The sequence below is a fragment of the Delphinapterus leucas genome, chromosome 11, assembly GCF_059928025.1.
Source record: "Delphinapterus leucas isolate spDelLeu-1000000601 "Yukka" chromosome 11, BTC_Dleu_Yukka2, whole genome shotgun sequence".
Classification (NCBI taxonomy): domain Eukaryota; kingdom Metazoa; phylum Chordata; class Mammalia; order Artiodactyla; family Monodontidae; genus Delphinapterus; species Delphinapterus leucas.
The window spans coordinates 91,482,864-91,502,654 of record NC_143139.1 but is presented as its reverse complement, the minus strand read 5'-3'; the positions used below and the strand labels follow the sequence as shown (position 1 = coordinate 91,502,654).

At 53.4% G+C, this 19,791-nt stretch overlaps 1 protein-coding gene across 1 annotated transcript; it reads left to right on the top strand.

The window, feature by feature from the left end:
- Positions 1-10,327: 10,327 nt before the first annotated feature.
- Positions 10,328-13,908, top strand: PVALB (parvalbumin). The gene is made up of 3 exons (XM_022599964.2): positions 10,328-10,388; positions 12,091-12,223; positions 13,524-13,908. The coding sequence occupies exons 1-3, from the start codon at positions 10,328-10,330 to the stop codon at positions 13,639-13,641; spliced, it is 312 nt and encodes a 103-aa protein (XP_022455672.2). The 3' UTR covers positions 13,642-13,908.
- Positions 13,909-19,791: the final 5,883 nt, after the last annotated feature.

The window sequence follows — 19,791 nt, the reverse complement described above, 5'->3', positions numbered from 1 at the left end:
AGTCGGCCAAGCCAGGCTTTGAACCCAGGTCGATGTGGCACCAAGATCTACATGGTTTCCTTTCCACTCTGCCGCTAAAAGGTCCCTGACCTCAGCAGGCCCATAGACAGGGTGGGAACAGGCAAGTCAGTGGATAATTGCTCCACAGGAACTGTCCTAGTAAACGCAGGGAACATGAACATGGCGTGTAATCAGGGGGCAGAGGGGAGCAATCAAGGAGGGCTTCTGGAAAGCGGTGACGCCTGAATTAAGTCGTGAGGGATGAGTGGCTGCTGTCATGGGCCTGCAGGAGGGAGAGGGTGAGGAAACATCCAGAGAGGGAGCACGGTGTCAGGTCTGGCCATTCCTACAAGCCGTTGTTATGGTGGCCTAGGAAATCCTTCAAAGCAAACGGAAGGCAGTGTCTCCTATGAGTGTGAACCACCATGACTACACCTGTGAAACCAGCTGTCGTGTGATATGTTGTCATCTGCAAATTCACTAAAAATCTTGTGAAAAACATGTTTTTAATTGAGGTGACCGTCACACAACAGAAAGCTCCCCATTTTAAAGTGAATTTAAAGTGAATAAAGACATTTCATGCCTTCACAGTATTGTGTGACCCCTACCTATATCTAGTTCCCAAACCTCTTCATCAACCATAATAACATCCTTTATCCATTAAGCAGTTACTCTCTAGTCTCACCTCTCCCGGTCCCTGGCCACCACCGACCCACTTTCTGTCCCTATAGATTTTATTCTTGATTTTATCTCATATAAATGGAATGGTGCAGCACGTGGCCTTTTGTAACTGGCTTCTTTCACTGAGCGTGTTCTCAAGGTTTCATTTGATAATTTATGTCTTTTCCAGTTAAGGAGGAGAGAACAGAGCACGGACCGTGGTCTAAATATGACCCAGCGTCTCCAGCCCCTGCCTGGGCCCTCTCCCTCCACATCTCCCCTTCCTCTTCCCTTCGGCATGTCCTACCCTCCTTCAGGAGCCAGAAGGCGATCCACAGGCCTGGGTGTGTGTCCTCACTCTGCTGTGTCCCTTGACGTGTTCCATTGCCTCTGAGCCTCAGGCTTCCCGTCTGTAAAATGAGATGGTTGACACAACAATGTAACACACTTAACACAACTGAACTTTACACTTTGAAATGGTTAAGATGGTGGATGTTATGTATTTTTTTATCACAATTTTTAAAAAAGCAATACAAGGAAAGAACTTTAAAAATGAGATGGTTGAATTGATCAATTGATGGCTAAAGGCCACCCAATCCTATAGCACAATAAGACCAAGGACTCGTGATTGAGAGTCGTGGAAAAGAAAGGCTGGCCAAGGAGACAAAGGAAGGAAAGGAAAAGTCCAGTCAAGGAAGAGAGAGAGAGGGAGGGAAGGAGGAGGGGATATGGAGAGAGGGGGGATGGGGAGAGAGATGCGGGGAGATAGTAAGAGAGGAGAGACAGGGGAGAGGAGGGAGAGGGGAGAGAAGGAAGGAGAAGGGAAGGAGAGGAAGGGGGAGAGGGAGAGAGGAGATGTACAGGGGGAAGGGGGGAGGGGAGGAGGGCTGTCCTGCAGTCTTTCTCTGCCTTGCTTTGCCCATATGTTTATTTCCAGATTCTCAGTTATTGTCAGTCACTGTCACTCTCCAAACTTCAGTCCGATCTCTCATACAATCTGTGGATTAGTCTACAGTACTGGAGCAAGATGGGAACCACAGGGTTTTCAAATAGATTCAGCTTCTGTGATTTACGATATCTTTTCAATAGAATTTGACCCAGAACCAGAATGAAAGCAATACAGAGCAGATAAGAAAAAGCGATGATTCAACCATGTCCTTAAAACACGTTGGTCGTGTCACCAAGGGCTTTCCCACTAGGGGCCAACATCAGGCCTCCCCCCATTGGCTGAAGGGACACCAAGACGTGTAGGAGGCACCAAATATTCCAGATTTGCTTAGTCTGGTTTCAAATATCCAGTTCCCTGTTCCCCAAAGCACCGTCTCTTATCAGAATATGAACTACAATTTTTGGCCTACAAGTGAGAGCCCCATGAATATGAGGCTTGAACCCCAAGGGAAGGCTGCAGTTCCTTAACGACTAATTATACACCAGCAGGTGCCCCTGAAGTACAGGTGAATAAGTGGACTTAGATGGCTTTATAAGTAGCAATCCAAGAATGTTTTAGAGAACAGCGACTGTCCACACATAGCCCAAAATAAAAATATCAGTTTGATTTATTCTCCTTGGAGGCCCTCCTGGAGAAGCTGGATGCCGGTGTTTGTGCCTCAAACTCCCAGCTGAAACGGCAGCTGGAAACACAGAGAGAACAAGTGGAATAATGGGGCCATTACCAAGGTAGTGATAGAGGTCAATGCAGGGGCTAGGAGTGGCATATGGTCAGGGGGGAGAAACCAAGGAGGGCTTCCAGTAAGTGGTGGCATCCAAGCTGAGTCACCAAGGGTGATTGGCAGGTGGATGACCTGGCAGGAATGGGAAGGCAAAAAAGCCTCCAGAAATGATAACAGTGGTTGTACTTGGGTAGCAATGGATATGGGTGACTCCCCCACCCTAGCCCCTCTATTTTCCATTGTTTCTATAAAGAGTATATATCGCTTTTATAATAAAAACATTTTTTAAGAAAGTAAAGGTAACCATTTCAAAAGACTTGGAGAGTTTTCATGAGAACGTGGTCCATGTCTTGGTGGTGGAAATGGAGACCCCTTCCCTCTTGCACCCCTTCCAGCAGCCCCTCTCTGTTGCTGGTGTAATAGTTTTCTGGGGCTGCCACAACAAAGGACCCCAGGCTGAGGGACTTAGACAACAGACATTCATCTCCTCACAGTCGTGGAGGCTACGAGTTCAAGATCGAGGTGTCAGCAGGGTTGTTCCTCTCGAGGTCTCTCGCTTTGGCTTGCAGACGGCCATCTTCTCCCTGCGTCTTCACATGGTCTTCCCTCTGTGTGTCCGTGTCCCAATTTCCTTTTCCTATTAGAACGGAAGTCACACTGGATTAGGGCCCATCCTAGTGTCCTCATGTTAGTTACCTCCATAAAGACCCTATCTCCAAAAACAGTCACAGTCTGAGGTCCTAGAGGTTAGGACTTCAACAGATGAATTTTCGGAGGACACAATTCAGTCCATAACATTGGGGTACAGATAAATAGTTCAAGATGAGTCTTTTGTTTTCCCCCATTGCTGTGGGAGAGTTCAGAACGTTAGTATTTACTTGATTTTTATGCAAGGATGCTTGATGCTGGAAAGGATGCATGTGGGTTGTTAGAGCTCCTGGGCCCACCTGTGGGGAAGTACCAGGCACCACCGTCCATCCCAAGAGCCAGTTAAGAGCACACCGGATGGGAGTCCTGGAAAAACACATGGAAATTTATCACCCTTCTCCTGCGGGTGCGCCTGCGTGCACGCATGAGTGCGTGCGCAGACACACACACAGACCACATAAACAAACACACACACACAAACGCACACATCACATACACACAGAAATACACAACCTCTTTCAATGATCATTCTAACTCTTCGTTATGGGATGTGGGTTGTTTTGGTGATGGGAGCCAGGACAGATGCAGGTAGAAATGGATTGAGGAAGAGATGATAATGTGAGAAAAGCTGCTGCCTTTAGAACCTAGGATGGCTTTATCCATCTGAGCTGGGCTCAAGACAGGGTGTTGTCCGTTCCCCTGATGTCAGCAGGTGTCTGGGAGCCAAGAGAGCCCTTAAACACTCTGCAGACCAACCTCTCTCTGCTTGTCCACGCACATCCCCCAGCACAATCCAAGAAGGGAGAGTCCCAGGTACTGCCCAATTTCTACCAGATTTTCCGACTTTCACAGTCATGACCTTGGGGTGTCCTGCTCCCCTTTATAACTCCAGCTTCACAGGGACCAAACACTTCCCTGATTTTCTCTGAGCACCACTGAGATGGGATGGAATTTTCAAGGGAGGGACACAAACTCAGGTGGCCAAGAGCTCTAATCACCTGGGTTTACAGACCCCCAACCCTGGCTTACTTGTCAGAGTCCTAGCTCCATCTAGGACCACCCTGGCTCTCAGAACCCGCTCTCAGCCCCTTGCACTTTTCACATCCTCCTCCTTTCCTTCTCCCTTGTCGGTAGCTCCTGACTTCCCCAGTAAGGACACTGAGTCCAGCCTCAGAGACCTTCCTGGGAAAGCCAGGTCTGGCACTCCCTGGTTCCCCACGTTTCCATACACAAAGCCACTCTAGGGTCCTCTCAGTGGGAGGACTGGGTCAAGGGTAAATTCCTCACAATGATAACGACCCTGATTATCATTTCTGTATCCTCCAAAGCCCTTACTCAGAGAGGGTCTCATTTAGTATTCAACACAGCTTCCTCTTTAGCTCCATTTTACAGATGAAGAAACTGAGGCCCAGAGAGGCGAAGCGACTGGCTCAAGGTCACACAGTGGGTAAGTGGCAGGGACCCAGGGCTGTCTATCTGCATGCCTTTAGCACCTTTGGGACTCTCTACCCCTTGGCCTCTTTCTCAGTGGTGAAATTGTACTTAAAAACAGGTGAAAGGCGGGAGGGGAAACAAGGCCACACGCTCAAGATCTGGCTCTCAGGAATGGGGCCAAGATTCCTTCGAGTTAATACACATCATCTCACAGGGCTGACCTCACAAATATCATTAGATCCTGCAGCCTCCACCCAGCCTGCCAGGGCCCTGGACGTGAGGAACTCTGTATCCTGTTCCCAGCCACAGCACGTGGAAATAGTGTGAGCTAATGAAATATCACCAGCGAAGCTAAAAGCTGAATGCTCGTCTCCTGGCAGATGGCAGCTAGGAGACTGCTGACCCACACACACTGGCCTCTTTCCCTCCACCAACTGGGAGGCCAGAGCGGGCTTTAGGAAGAACACTGGACAGGGGTGGAGGCAGACACACCAGGCTCTGGTCTCTGCATGCTGTGTGACCTTGAGCAAGTGACCTGACCTCTCTGAACTTAAGCTTTTTCATCTATAAAAAGAAGATAATGGGATCGATTTCAGTAATATATACATGGAAGTGTTCAGCTGAAGGCCAGACACAGTTTGGGGACCAAGGGGATGGAAGAGGCGAGGTCAGGGTGGGGATGTGACATCCATCTATCTACCCAGACCACCTCATCACTGTTCAGAGTAAGAAACCCTGAAGCTAGAAGAAAGTTCCACTGGGCACTGCTGCTGCCTTTAAGTAGAGGCCCAAGGGGGTGGGAGTAGCTGCCTGTTAGGCCTCATAAGGATCAGGATGGGGTTGGAGATCTCAAGTTCAGAAAGGCCACTTTGGGCCCCAGAGTGAATCATTCTTGAGAAGTTCGGATGTATTCTGTCATCAAACTCACCAAGGACTTAGGGCATAAACCTCCTTAGTGCCTGGCATGCTTGGGCATCCCCCGGCCCCAGAGACTAGCTCAGTGAATAGTTCATGGCTTTGACCGCCCAGAATCCCTTACCTCCTCCCCACACAGTTCCTATGGTGTGGCGCCTTGAAGGCGCCTTGCAGCCCAGGTCTGTGCAATCCTTGTAATTGATAGTGACCAGTTTAGGGGTGGTATATGACCAAACCAAGCTAATCACAGCCAGTGAAACTCAACTCTGGGAATTTTGATCAAGATCTTAGGGCACTGGACTCCCTTTTCCCCACAGGACTTGGACCGGAAAGTTTATAGCACTGCAGGGGAGGGCAGTGCTGTAACCCTCAGGGGACAGCCAGTCTGAGAAGGTGGCCAGTGCAGCACAAGACAATGCTGAGAAATAGAGAGAAACAGCATTCTCGTGGCAGCCGAGGTCCGGATCAAGCCATACCTGAGCCTTCCTGGCCTTATCAGTCACATGAGTCAATAAATGCCCCTTTTGCCTTTTTTGGGCATAGAATTTTTCTTTCTGCTCTGTGACCTTAGGCAAGTCACCTAACCTCTCTGAGCCTTGTTCCCTCATTAGTAAAATCCTGAAGGCAGTGCCTACCTTGTAAGGAGCGTTACAAGGACAAAAGCATGATGCAGTGTGCACCGCATAGTACTCAACAAATGAGTGTGATTATTTCCCCAGATCCTAGCCAGAGATCTTCCTCTAGGGCTCGTCAAGATGCTGCATTCCCGCCCCCCAGAGCTCAGCTGTGCCTGTGACTTGACCTCCCTGATGACCACCAAAGCTCTGTGTCCAGCCCGACCTCTCTCCAGAGGTCAGAGCTCCTGGGCACGTCCACCAGAATGTCCTCCAGGCGTCCCAAACCCAGCACAAGGCTCTGGCTGGTTCACTACTCTCTTTGTGATGTGGGTCTGTCACCTTGGTCTTGGTTTCTCCACCTATAACATGAGAAGGTTGTAGTAGATCATTACAGAGTTTCTCCCAGCCCTAACATCCTAGGACTCTCATCTCTCATGTATCATCCCCCCAGCTTGACACCACTTCCTCCCCAGACTTACCACCTTCAAAAGCAGTGCCGCCATTCTCCAATGAACCCCAGGTTGAAAACTTAGTGTCAGCTTGGTCTTGTCCATCTTGTTAATCACAGCCTCCAAGTCTGGGAGAGTCTCCTCAGAGATGCTACCCTATCTCTACAGCCCTCCCTGATGCCACTACCACCACCTTAGTCCAGATCCCTAGTCCTACACATCCCGTCCAGCACTGGCTTCCCCATCCAGTCCCCTCTCTGCTCCTTCCATCCTTGGAGCCAATCAGTGGTCAATGAAGGACTGGTGCAGATTCCCTCCCAATCCACCTCTGCATGGAGGCTGGGCCTCCTAATGTCACTGTCAGGAACTAGACTGCCCTACTGACAACGTCAGTGCCTGGAGATTCTTTTTTTTTTTTTTTTTCGGTACGCGGGCCTCTCACTGTTGTGGCCTCTCCCGTTGTGGAGCACAGGTTCCGGACGGGCAGGCTCAGCGTCCGTGGCTCACGGGCCCAGCCGCTCCGCAGCACGTGGGATCCTTTCGGACCGGGGCACGAACCTGTGTCCCCTGCATCGGCAGGCGGACTCTCAACCATCGCGCCACCAGGGAAGCCCTGGAGATTCTTTTTAAGGCTGGGGACGAGAAGAGGAAGTTTTCACGGTGTTCATAGTAGATACTCAGTAAACATGTGTTAAATTCATTCATTCCCTCACGCTTTCCAAAACACACCCCTTGGATGGTCATCTCCAATCCAAGACAGATCAGCCCAGAGACCCAGTCTTGTGAAAGCTGTGGCCATTCTCTTCACAAAAGAGCCCTTGCACGTGACTTTGGGAATATAGTTTCAGAGGGTTCTTAGTCCCGCAGTCCATCCATAGAGCCAAGTTTACCCCTGTTTGAGCTCACTTTACAGATGGAGAGAGGAAGGAATTTGTTAGAGAACATGCAGACCACGTGTTTCTGGGAGGCACTAGGTCATCTTAGGAAAATGCTGGGTCCACTCGCAGCTCCGGGTCCATAGCTTTGAGTAGTCAGTCACGGAACCCCTAACATCTCTGTTTCCTCACCCACGAAAGAGGGACCAGGCCTGCGCTGCAAGGCTGTAGTTAGAAGATGGTGTGGGAATAGGAACCTAGCCCAGCCCCGTGTATGGAAGACAATTCCTGTTCCATCCTTCTGCTTGCTTTCTCTCTTCCTTTCCTTGTAGGCTTTTGGAGGCTGGAGACGTTACTGCCATCTCGAGTGGTCACAGAAGCCTTCGTGGAAGAGGAGAGCCCTGCCTGGGCCTCAATTTTGGGTGCTGGAGGGAGTCAGGGACCAAGGGTTATTAATAGGCCTGGCTCGAGGGGCCCAGGGAGGGTGAATGTGATACAGACACCCAGCACCATGGCTGGGGAGTACCTGACACCGGAAGGGGAGGGGGCCGGGGACAGAGGGGAGTACCACGTCCCAAAATAGCCGGAGCAGAAGCTTATATAGGTGGCCATCCTACCGCTAGGCTCACCGCTAGGGACCTCCCACTGGACCAGCCCTCCACCGCCACCCGAGGTGAGTGGCAGCTACTGGGCTTGGGGGCGGATGGAGGTATGCAGCAGGGAGGAGGCCAGCTGGAAGGGACAGCCACACGTCCCCTTTCCCCAGTAACACAGTCTGGGGTGGGGGTGGATGCTGAGAGGCGGGCAGCTGTGGAGTCTAGGGCTGAGGGTACAGTTCCTGGGGTCTCCATCCTCACTCCTGGCGTGACCCGAAGCAAATCCCTCCCCCTGGCTAAGTCTCGGGTTCCCCACCTACGGAACGAGAGGAGTGGAGGCAGACATCTGTGGGTTCAGGAGAGGAGGCCCCTGCCTGGGCAGGGAAGGCAGGAGGAAGGGGTAGGAGGGCCGGTGGGCTGACCTGCTGGCGTCATCTGATGTTCTGTCTGGGTGGACTTCCGCCCGGGGAGGGTGTCAAGTTGACAGGAAGCTTCTGAGCAGGGCGAGATGGAGGCAGGAGGGAGAAGGATGGGGCCTCTATTGATGTTCCAGTCTCTGCCACAGGGGTCAGTGTTTGGGGACTCTGCAGGAGCTGGTCTCTGGCTCAGACACGTGGGACTTGACTAGGCTGGGTCCTGAGCACTGGAGGAGCTCCATGGAGGGGGTCGCTGAACTTGAAGTTAGCACATCCGGGCCTCTCTGAGCCACTGCCTTGCTGTGTGTTTTTAGGCCATTCACTGACTCTCTCTGGCCTCAGTTTCCCCACTAGCATAGCATAAGGATCCTTCAGCTGGGGAAGCAGATTCTCCAACTAGGTCCCTGGAGTGAGCTGAGCCTGGGGGTTGAAATGATAGCACAGAAGCCCAGCATCTCCAAGTTAACAGCCCAGCCTGGGGCAGGGGCAGCAGGGGCAGCTGAGGGGTCCGGGGAAGGCCTCACACTGCAAGAGATCAGGTTGGGAGCTGCAGCCTCGGCGCCTTGGAAGCCAGCTGGTGGGCTGTCACCTGAGGGAGCTGACTCACAGGGAGGGGCCAGCTGGAGCCAGCGGCATCCTAAGGTTTCCAGGAAGGGCAGCCGTCCAGGGCCAAGCTGAGGGCGACAGTGTTGACAGCAGCGAGTGCGAGGGAACTTGAGCTACACGGCAGCTGGGCTGCTCTCCCCAGTGCCCCCATCAAGGACCCCCATCTCAGCCCACCCACACCTGCCCACACCTTAAGTTGGAGTCTCAAGATCCCGCCACAAGGGACCTCCCATACCATCAACACAGCAGAGGGAGACTGAGGCCTAGAGATGGGGCAGGTCACAACCCAGGGTCACATGGGGACTTAGCGCAGCCCCAGATCTAGAACCCAGGCCTCCTGACTCCCTGTCCAGTGCTCTGCACACTTTCAAGACAGCTGGTTGCAGCCTGAATCCTTCGGAGGGCGTGGGAAAGAATGCAACTGGTCTCTGGCTGCATAAAGATTCGGAAGTGTCGCATTTCCCAGAGATGATGTTCAGGACGTAAAACCTGCTTCGGTTGTCTAGAAAGTGTAGTCTGAGGGTGCCACCCTCTCCCCAGGCATAGGCCTTCTGGTCTCCAAGTGGGGGGAGGGTGTACAGGGACTCCAAGTAGCCTCTCCCTCCCCCCCGCCCCCCACCCACGTTGGTTTATGGGGGCAGGAGTCTGGACCCGCACTAAACTCTCCTTGGCTCAGGAGACCAGGAAAGCAAGTAGTCAGTGGGGATCTGAGAAGGGTTCTTTGAAAAGTCAGACTACGGAAAAAAAAAATTCGGTTTCCGTGTGTGCTCCCCTGGCCAGATGTGGGATGCGGCACCCGCTGAGGGCCCTAGCAGCACCGGCCTATCCGTGCCACCCCGGCCAGTGGGTCAGGTTTCCAGACCTCAGCGTTCAGATTTTGCAGCACAAATTTGCATCCAGGAGAGACAGAGTGGAGGCTGAGGTAGGAGTGGAGAGAGTATGGGAGCAGGGCCGAGGGGCCCACGAGGGTGTAGGCCTCCTGCACCCTCGGTATCCTCCCGGAAGCGGCGGGACATCCTCGGGGGTGCGCTGACCCGAGACCCTGCGCCGCACCAGGCCGGCGCCTTCTGCGTGCCCTTGACGGCAGGAGAACCCTCCAGACCCGGCTGGGGACTCGGGCGCCCGGTAAATTCCAGAGGTTGCCCCTTCCCCTGGCGCCCTGGTCGCAGCCCCTGGGATCCCAAGGCCCCCCGGCGGGGCGGGACGGCAGCGGCAGCGCGACGGCTCGCCAGCCCGCCGGCCCGGACCGCGCAGCTCGGCGGCGCGGCTGGACTGAGCTGCTCTGGCTGCGCGCAGAGCCCCGCGCCCCCTGGCTCTGCGCCAGGCCGGCGGGCGTGCGCCCGGCGCGCGGCACTGCAGCGCAGGTCATATGAGCAGAAACGATGAGAAAAGCACTTTTTAATCTTTTCGCACTTGCTCTGCCAGCTCAAACAGTTGCAGGATGTCGATGACAGACTTTCTCAACGCTGAGGACATCATGAAGGCAGTGGGGGCCTTTACCGGTGAGCAGCGCGCTCCCCTCCGCACCCCTCTCCCCGCATCCAGCACCCTGGCCCCTGCAACCCGTGCGTCCCGCGGCCGGCCAGTCTTCCTCAGCGCTTCTCTGCCCACGCATCCCGCGGGGCGCTAGTGGAGCGTGGAGCGGGGTCCACGGCATTTCCCAAACTCTGCCCGGGCCGGACTTGGCACAGGGAACGGGCGGGGAGGCCGTGCGCCCTGCGGGACAACCGAAACTCTCGGGCGCCAAAGGCCGGGTGGCCACGCTGCGAGGACCCGGGTCCCGGACCAAGGGCGAAGTGAGGGGTGGAAAGCTGCACCTCTGGGTCCTTGTGGGCGCTCGGGGCTTCCTTTGCAAGGCACTTGGAGGGGACTATAGGTGCGCATGCTTCTCTCCACGCGACCGCTTTCCAGACAGGCTTCTTTCCTGGCTCCCTGAATGTCCAAGCCCCTTCTCCGGGGCTCAGAGCTCAGCCCCCCCGCAACGGATCTGCGAGGGAGCGAGGTGACCTTCCCGTAGCTGGCGCTCCGCTCCGCTCAGCCCTGCGAGAAGCATCCTCCGCGCTTGCAACTTCCAGCCTCCTCAGGCACCGAGGGAGGGGAGCCGGCAGTCTCATGTCTCTGAGCTGCCCTGGACTTGAGCGCTTAGCTGCTTACCTTCCTTCTCCCTCCTGTCACCCAGATGGGGAAACTGAGGCAGGAAGAGGGCTAGAAACTTGCCCAAGGTTACCTGGCAGGGCAGCAGAGGAATTAGCACGGGGGTCACCTCCGGATCTTGTCCCTGCCGATTCCACCCCTCCCCATCTAGTGTCTGAGGTGGACAGAGCAGCTTTCCTCCCCTCCAGCCCAGGGAGGGAACAGTGAGTTTTCGCGGGATCGCCCCTATCCCGCCACCCCCGTCCCCCACACACACATAAGTTACTTGGTCTAAAGTTTCTTTTCTGAGGTGTCCTTAAAAAAGAGCTCAGGACATAGAAAATTGGAGGAGGGCTCCCATTTCCTTTCTCTTGGCAACCCCTCCCCTGGGCATGAAGAAACTCTGGGAAGCCACCCTCCCAGGGCCCTGCGATAGCCCCCCCACTTCTCCTTGACCCATCTTGCTCCCTCGGAGAAGAAACCTAACTGGGAATTCTTGGGGAGCCTTCCAACACCCGCCCCCATTCCCACCAGAATGGATTTCTGCAGCAAAGCCGGGACTTCTGGGTCGTCCCCTTCCCTCTCCCACTGTGTGACCTTGAGAGAAACTTGTCCTCTCTGTGTTGATTTTCTGGCGACACAATCTATGACCAAGAAAAAGGTCGACCCTCCCTTCTCCCCTGCAGCATACATACATCATGTTCCCACCGCCTCCAGTTCCCCTGCCCACCCCGACTCAGCCGCCCCCCAAAAGGCTTCATGGAAACCAGGAAGCCCCTCTGCCTTCGAATGCTACCCCCACCATTAGTGAAGGGTACAGTGGAGGGTGGGGTCCGGTTGGAGAGCCAGGGTGATCTGGGTGCAAGGCCACCTCTGCCACTGTGCGACCTTGGGCCAAGCCCCCTCGCCTGGCCTGGGCTCCCTCAGCCCTCCCGTGGAGGTGTGCCTCCGCCATCCCACAGGACTGGCCCTGCGGAGGGGATCAAAGTGCTGTGACACCCACATTCTCCCACCCTTCCCCAGGCCCCTTGTCTGTCCTCATTTTCACCTCCTCTCTCCACCCCCCAACAGCTGTCGACTCCTTCGACCACAAAAAATTCTTCCAAATGGTCGGACTGAAGAAAAAGAGCCCAGATGATGTGAAGAAGGTATTCCACATCCTGGATAAAGACGAGAGCGGCTTCATCGAGGAGGAGGAACTGGGGTAAACTGAGGCCTGCAGGGGCTGCCCAGCCTGCGGCTCTGGGAGAGGGGCTGGGGGCTGGGGCTCTTGCTTTGGAGTTCCTGTCCAGCTGCCCGTCTCTCTTCACCCTTCACAGAAAATAACCATCCGTGCCTGATCGCTGTTCCTTCCAGAAAATAAAATCCTCAGCAGAAAGTGCAACTAATGAGATTAAATTATAGCCACTTAATATTGCTAATGGAATGATGCTACTTAATAATTGAATACAAACCAAGAGGCAGTTTTCTCGTTGCCTAGCACCATAGGCAAGACAGAGAGCGCTCCCTTGAGTAATTTCATTGATTTTCATTCCTCTAAAAGGCAACTTCTACCATCCTGCAGACCACTACCTTTCTGTACCCGCAGCTAGAACAGTTTCTGGGCAAGTCAGGGATGCAGAACCAGCTTTGGGGGTTCAGGAGTCCTAGGAGCAAGACAGAGAAGGTTAAGGTTATGACTAGGAAAATGCAAGATGACATCCCCTAAAAAACCTCCCACCATCACCCTCTTGGCCACCTGGCCCATGTCTGCCAACCCTGCTGTGCTTCATGTAACACTCTGGCCAAGACTGCCTCGAATTTTGTCAGTAAGAGAAGGGAGAGGGTGTGGAGAGGGGCTTTTCAAGTAGGGACTTCCCTATCCATCCTGTCTCTCCCCGAAACCATCCCACAAGGGTAACCTTTGTCTAGAACCTGCTCCTCCACCCTCCCATGCCCAATGTGCACACGCACGCACGCGCACACACAAATGCTGACTTCTACCTATCCTCCAGGCATCACCTTCTCCAGGAAGCCTTCCTGACTCTTCCCCTCACCCCCAGGTGAATGGATGCATCCTTCAAGCACTGCTCTCCACTTTCCCATCGTTGCATCCATCACACTGTGTGGTCTCTCCCAGAGTACATGGCCTCCTCCCTGTTTTTACAGGTGGCTTCCTAAGATCAACTCTGTGCCCCGTTTCCAGCATGACCGTGGCACAGAGAAGACACTTTTGTGTTTATTGTGCTGCCTGAATAAATAAACAAATGCAGGTGCCCTGGCTGAAGTGAGGGCAACCCTTCGCAGAGGACAGCCTGTCCTTCCCTGCACGCCTACCCGCGAAGCCTAGCCATGGCGGGGCTACCTGGCCCAGCACAACTGCACACGTGCTGGCTGCTCACTGCTCGCCCCCTGTCCCAGCCGCCTGCTTCCCCTGTGCAGACGCCAGCCCACCACCCACACGGTGCTCCTGCAAGGCGACCCTGGCCTGACTCCCTCCCCACTTTCTCCCTTTCCTCCTCCAGATCCATTCTGAAAGCCTTCTCCCCGGATGCCAGAGACCTATCTGCTAAGGAAGTCAAAATACTGCTGGCTGCTGGAGACAAGGATGGGGATGACAAGATTGGGGTCGATGGTGAGTAGCCATGGCCTGGGCACGCAGTGGATCTCAGGATGTTTGGATGCTAAAAGCTCAGAGCTATGTCCCTCCACCATGGGAAGGGGAGAAGGAGTGGGGGGGGGGTCCCCCACTCCCCAAGATGAGAAGAAAAAAGCCAATCCATTAGGTCTGAGAGCTCTCTCATGTAAGCCAGGCAAAGAAAAAACTGGTATATTGTTTTCTAGATTTGAATAATCCAAAAGGAATAGATTCTTTTTTTTTTCTCCCTGCTGTGTAAGGAATCCAGGAGAATTTGGGATTTTTCCTGAACTTTGTCTGTAGTTTTGCCTGAGTTTTGGTCCCAGCTTTGCCTAAACTGTCTATATGACTTTGGGCAGTCTCTCTCCTGCTCTGGGTCTCAGTCTCCCATCTGTAACCCAAGGAAATGAGGCCAACTGATCCCCCAGGACCTACTGACTCTCACATTCTCAGATTCCAGGGATGGAAATTCGTTATCTCCTATCCTCCTCAGCATCTTGTCCTGGGTGTCCTGTAACTTAGCCTCAAAACCTGTTTCGGCTTCACCCAAATATACCATTTCAGAATTGCACGAGAGCCAGGAAAACACAGCCAGCCAGGGATGAGCTGGGAATTAGGAAAAGGAACATCTGGCCTGACCTTGCTTTTCAAGCTTTGCTTTCAGAACAGACGAGGGGCTGGCGGTCCACCGTCCCACACCCTTCTCCATTCAGATCTAACCAGCATTCACATCCCAGCATCATTATCTTTCTTAGCATCACAACATCCTTGGGAATCATATCCATTTCGCAGATGGGCAAAGTGAGGTTGAAGGTGCTTGGCCTGTTCAAAGAGCTAGGACATACGTGGGGGAGCGGGGATTTAGAACCAGCTCTGAATATCTCTGTCCAATATTCCATGCCATATCAGTGCTGGACCTCGTGATGGTCCTTTCTGCCGATTTAAGAGAAAACTATGTGTAGGTGCTCGGCTTCTGGGCCCGCGCTGTCTGGGTTCAAATCCCAGCCCAGCCACTTGCTAGCTGTGTGATTTGGGGCGATTCAAGTAACTACTCTGGGCCTCCGTTTTCTCGTCTCTGAAGTGAGGATAACGACTGTTCTTATAGGATTGCTGGAGGATTACATCTGTTAATGTGTGGCGCGTGTAGAACAGTGGCACAGAGGAATTGCTGTATACATGTTTGTTAACTACTTTTTTTAACAGGGGCTAGGTTGTATTCATCCTTGTATCCCCGGTGTCTAGCCCATACCCAACCCAAAGCAGGCATTTAATAAATACCTGTAGCTTGAGTGTGAAGTCCAGCCCCCTATGCTCTGCTTGCTCTCTGCTCTTCACCAGCTGTGACCTTGACCATCGCCTCTCCATACCTAGGTTCCAGTGTCTGACAAACGGGGTGCACAGTTTTATCGTAAGACCTGCTTGGGCTCGTTGTGGAAATTAAGGGCTGCAGACACAAGACTGCCTTGGGAAATGTACAAGGAGTCTGAACGTGGGCATCGTTTATTAAATTTTTATGCCAGAAATGAGAATGGAGAAACTCTAGAAAGGTTAGATGCAATGAGCCGCCTGACCTTCTGATGCCAGCTGCCCTTCTTGTGGCTGGGAAAGAGGGAGGTGGTTTTAAAGGAGGTGAAGCAGAGGGCGCTGGATGGAAAAGGGTGGCTGGTCTAGGTGATTCCAGTGAGAGGACAGTTCCACCCCGAGCTCGGTTCCCCCCGTGACCCCAGCTCAGGCCTTTGGACCTCCCTTCCTTTTTTATTTGCAGCCAATATGCTACAGCTCAGAAGCAACCTACACGGTGAAGGAAAACCAGGCCAGATCCTGGCCTGCTTCCCTGCCTCCCTAACTGCCCAGCTCAGATCTTAAAGCACTAACTCAACTCTTCCATCAGACCCAACAGATCTTTACTGTGGCTACTGAGTAGCAACCCTGTGCTGGGCAGTGGGGGAAGCAAAGTGGAATGAGACCCGACCCTCAGAGGCACCACTTCTTGGCCGGGGGCCCCTGAGCCCCGACTATAAAGCCCTCATCTATAAACGGGGCATCACAACACAACACAGAGCTCACTGGGATCTTGTGAGGATTTCGTGACACGATGTATGGCAGTGTTAAGTGCGGTGCCCGGCGCATAGTAAGTGCTCAGGAAACAGCGGCTGCAACACCATTTCTATTCTACCTGCACGATGTTTACGGCTCTATGATTTATACACAAACACACAGTATTGCCAGGCAGAGGCCAGGAGGTGCAGGCGAGCTCTTCAGAGAGGGGGACAGCGGGCACTTGTGCGGATCTGGAGACCACGGGCAGGGCTGCCACAGGCCAGGAGGGCAAGTGGAGGGAGGTCCAGGCGAGGCCTTGGTATCAATCAACAAAGGCACTAAGGATGGGAAGTTTAGGGCATGTTTAGAAAGGGGCAAGAAGGTTGGTTTGCTGAGGGTGGGAGGGGAGAGAGAATTATTACCAGGGTGAGTAACGTGCGCCCGGCCTGATGCTGGGCTCCGCACACATGTCACCTCGTTTGACCTTTAGGATGACAGAGGACATAGATGTAGATGCAGAAAGAGCAGCTCCAGCGCCCAAGGTGACATGGATTCGAACCCACGTCTGTCTGCCAGCACAGTCCAGGCTCAGGCCAACCTGGTGAAAGTCTGGAAATCAGGGCAGAACAAAACAGAGGGGCAAGAGATGACATGGGCAATGAGAACAGATGACCCGAGGCAGGGGGGCCCACACCTCATGCTTCTGAGGTGGGAAGATGCAGACACGCCCCCTCCCCGGGGCGTGTCTTTATCCGGAGGGCGACAGGAAGGATGGGTGTGATGGTGCCTAATAAACAGCGGGATGGGAAGAAGAGCCCTTTGTGGGCCCAGAATTTTCTATTTTAGACTCTCTGCTTTGCTGCCCACTCCCTCTAAAGGCCAAAGAGGCTGAGCCCTGTCCACCAGCTGGAGGATGCCTTCAACTCCCGGCAGGACTTGGGACGAGTCACAGAACTCCTCTGACCTTCAGGTGCCTCTTTAAAATCAGGGGTCAGGTCACTGGCTGATCACTAGGGTCCCTTCCAGCCCTGGGACTCTCCAGGTGCCCCCGTGCATACACCTCTAGACAGGGGACCAGGTTGGCATCTAGGCTCAGCTATGTGACCTTGAATAATGACAGCAATGACATCTAACTTCATGGAGTCCTCTGTGTGCCAGGCACTGTGCTTAGCATTTTACTCATTTAGTCTTCCCAGCTTCTTTGAGGACACTATTACTATCCCCATTTTATAGATAAGGACACTGAGTCTCAGAGAGGCTAAGAGTTTGCCTAGGAAGAAACAAGGTCAAGATCTGAGTTCAAGTCTGTCCAGATCCAAAGCACATGCCCTGTGCCGCCTGCTTCATTCATTCAGCCATTCATTCAAAGTCAAAGAGCATCTACTGGAGACGATTTTATTTAGTGACTTATTGCTTGCTTCTCTCTCTCCCACTGGGTTGGATGTCATGTCCACAAGGGCAGGAACTTTGTTTTGTTCAGCTCTGACCCCAGCACCTAGAATAGGGCCTGGCACATAGTAGGGGCACAAGAAAAGTTTGATGAATGAATGTGTCCAGTTCTGGGGATGCAATGATGAGGAAGTATGGTGTATAGGGAGAGGTCCACAGGCTAAGGGTGGAGACCCACTTGGGCTGGGGCTTGCAGGTGCTAGGGGATTCTAGAACCAGGGATACTGCCTCCATCCCTAGCTGTTTGCCCTTCTGAAGGTGAGTAATGAGGGTGGGTAGAAAGACAAAGTTTGAATAATACCCCTTTGCTTTCCCACTTCTGGGCAACTACTTCCAGGAAGCTCAAAGACTTTTATAGATGTGGTCGATTGATTCTCGATGGCCACCCTTGAAAGCCTGATGTAGAGCTGGTAAAGGGGGGATTTAAAGCAGAAAAGGAGGGAGAAGGTGATCAAAGGTGGAAGGTGCCCCCAGACCCAGCGATCAGTAACAGGCGAGACTAGTAAGTGGCAGGTTCTCTCTCAAGTACCTGCCCTTCCCCACGGCGGGTCTCCAACAGCACTTGGCATCAGGATCACGGATGGCTTTTCACGACACAGATGGCTGGGCCCCGTCCCCAGAGTTTCTGATTCCTTAAGTCCGGGGTGGGGCCCAAGCGTTTGCATTTCTACAAAGTTCCCACGTGGTGCTCATGGTCTGGGGACGACACTCTGAGAACCACTGCCTTATAATCATCCTAGAAAATGGATGCCATCGCTCTTCCGGTTTGTAGTTGAGGAAACTGAGGCACTGAGCGGTTAAGGAACATGCCCAGTAGCAGAGCCAAAACTGAGACTCAGAGGTCCAGGCAGGACCCTCTGCCACCCTGCATGTGTCCCCAGCCTGGGTTCTCCATACCCAATACCTGCCCACATGGACCGTGCAGGCCGCTGGGAACAGCGGGCACCATCCGTGTGGCACTTCCTTCCGTCCTCACAAGAGCATCACAAGACATGCCCTCACTGTACAGGCAAGGAAACTGAGGCTCAGGGAAGTGGGGTGACTTGCCCAGGATCACACAGCTACTCAGCATTGGGGCGCTGCTTCAAACCTCGACATTCTCTGCCCCGCCATGCTGTCGACAGGAACTGCATACCCCGCATATACACGTGCAGTCATGCAATCCTAGTTAGTTTCCCTGAAACCTGATCCCAGTGGCAGATCCCGTTTCCTGTGCTTCAAGCCTGTTCCAACTCAAGAGCCTGTGGTTTGCTTTTGTTTCCGTGGCTGGAAAATTTAGTCATAACGATTGCCTGACCCTTGCAGTCGTTTCTGCATGCCTGAAGGCATTTGCTTTTTCTGCTTCCTTCTGGCAAAAATCTGTTCTCTTTTATCCTTAAGTAGCATATTTAACATGGGAGGCAGGAGGGAGGGAGTAAGCCCTCGGGCTGAAACTCCTGAAGTCAGGCAGAAAATACAACCTGTAGAGTGCCGCTACCAGCAGTGTGAATGGCCAAGGCTTCTCCTCTCTCTGGACGTCCTCATCCCAAAGCAGGGTTAAAAATAACCGCCTTCAAAGGTTGTCGCAAGAATTGTGAGTGTTCTGGAAACGGTTCCTTTCCTCTTGCTTTGCGTGCTTTCTCTTGTAAGCTACCTCAAAACCCTTTGGAAGTAGTGGGATACCCACTCTCAGAGGAAATGAAATGGAGTCTAAGATGGGGAGAAACTGAGAGGGACAAAAGGAGAGTCATGCCTGCCTCCCTGTAATCCCAGCCCTCCAGCCCCTATGGGGTCTGATTTCCAAGCAAGGCAGGATATGCACATCGGGGCCAGCCCGCAGCCCTGATGGCAGAGCCCCGAGTCATGCAGTGTTTTGCCCTATTTCGTTACATCCTCATCCCAGCCCAACATGGTCTGGGGGACAGAGTCTGTGGTCCCCAGTGAGAGACGCGGAAAGTGAGGCCCAGCGGATGTGAAGTGCCAAAGTCACCAGCAAGCCCTTGGCCAAATGGAACCCAGGTCTCCTGAGTCTACCGCCCCCTCCACCGGGCTGAGCTGGGACATTCGAGTTATAAATGGTTTCTGTGCTTAGCAAGACGCTCGCTTTTATTCCCGTGTGGACTCCCCCCAACTCCCGACCTTATGCTGCACTAGATAAGATTTAGCCAAAGGAGGGAAAGCAGCACTCCTTATATAACTGCCCTCCTGAGAAAAGGAGCAGTAGTGAAGGCAGAAAGAAGACTTTCCTTCTCCATTTATCCCTCTCCTGCCTCTGGAGGTTACAGCTTGATTCAGGAACCCAGGGCTGTTCCACTCCAAGCTCTGAGAAAGAGACACATCCTGCCACGAGCCAGGCCTGAGTCACAATCTTCCTGGCTGAGTGACTCTCGGCCTCAGTTTCCCTGTAAGTAAAATGGGGATAAGAGAGCTGGCGAGGACGAAATGGGACAGCTCGCAGGGTGGTGCCTGGCACAGAGTGTGCCCCCAGGACTGTTTACCGGCTCCTTGCGGCCGTCCGGCTAGACCCCAAATGACCCGGCCTCCCCGTTCTCTGGGGTGGGAAAGTGATCCCTGTTTGCAAGACCAATTTATAAGAAACGCAGCCTGGGAGCTATTTAGAAGTGAGGTGATAAACCAGAGGCCGGTGCCTCTTCATCTTGGTCATCACGACAGAGGGGAGGAGAGAG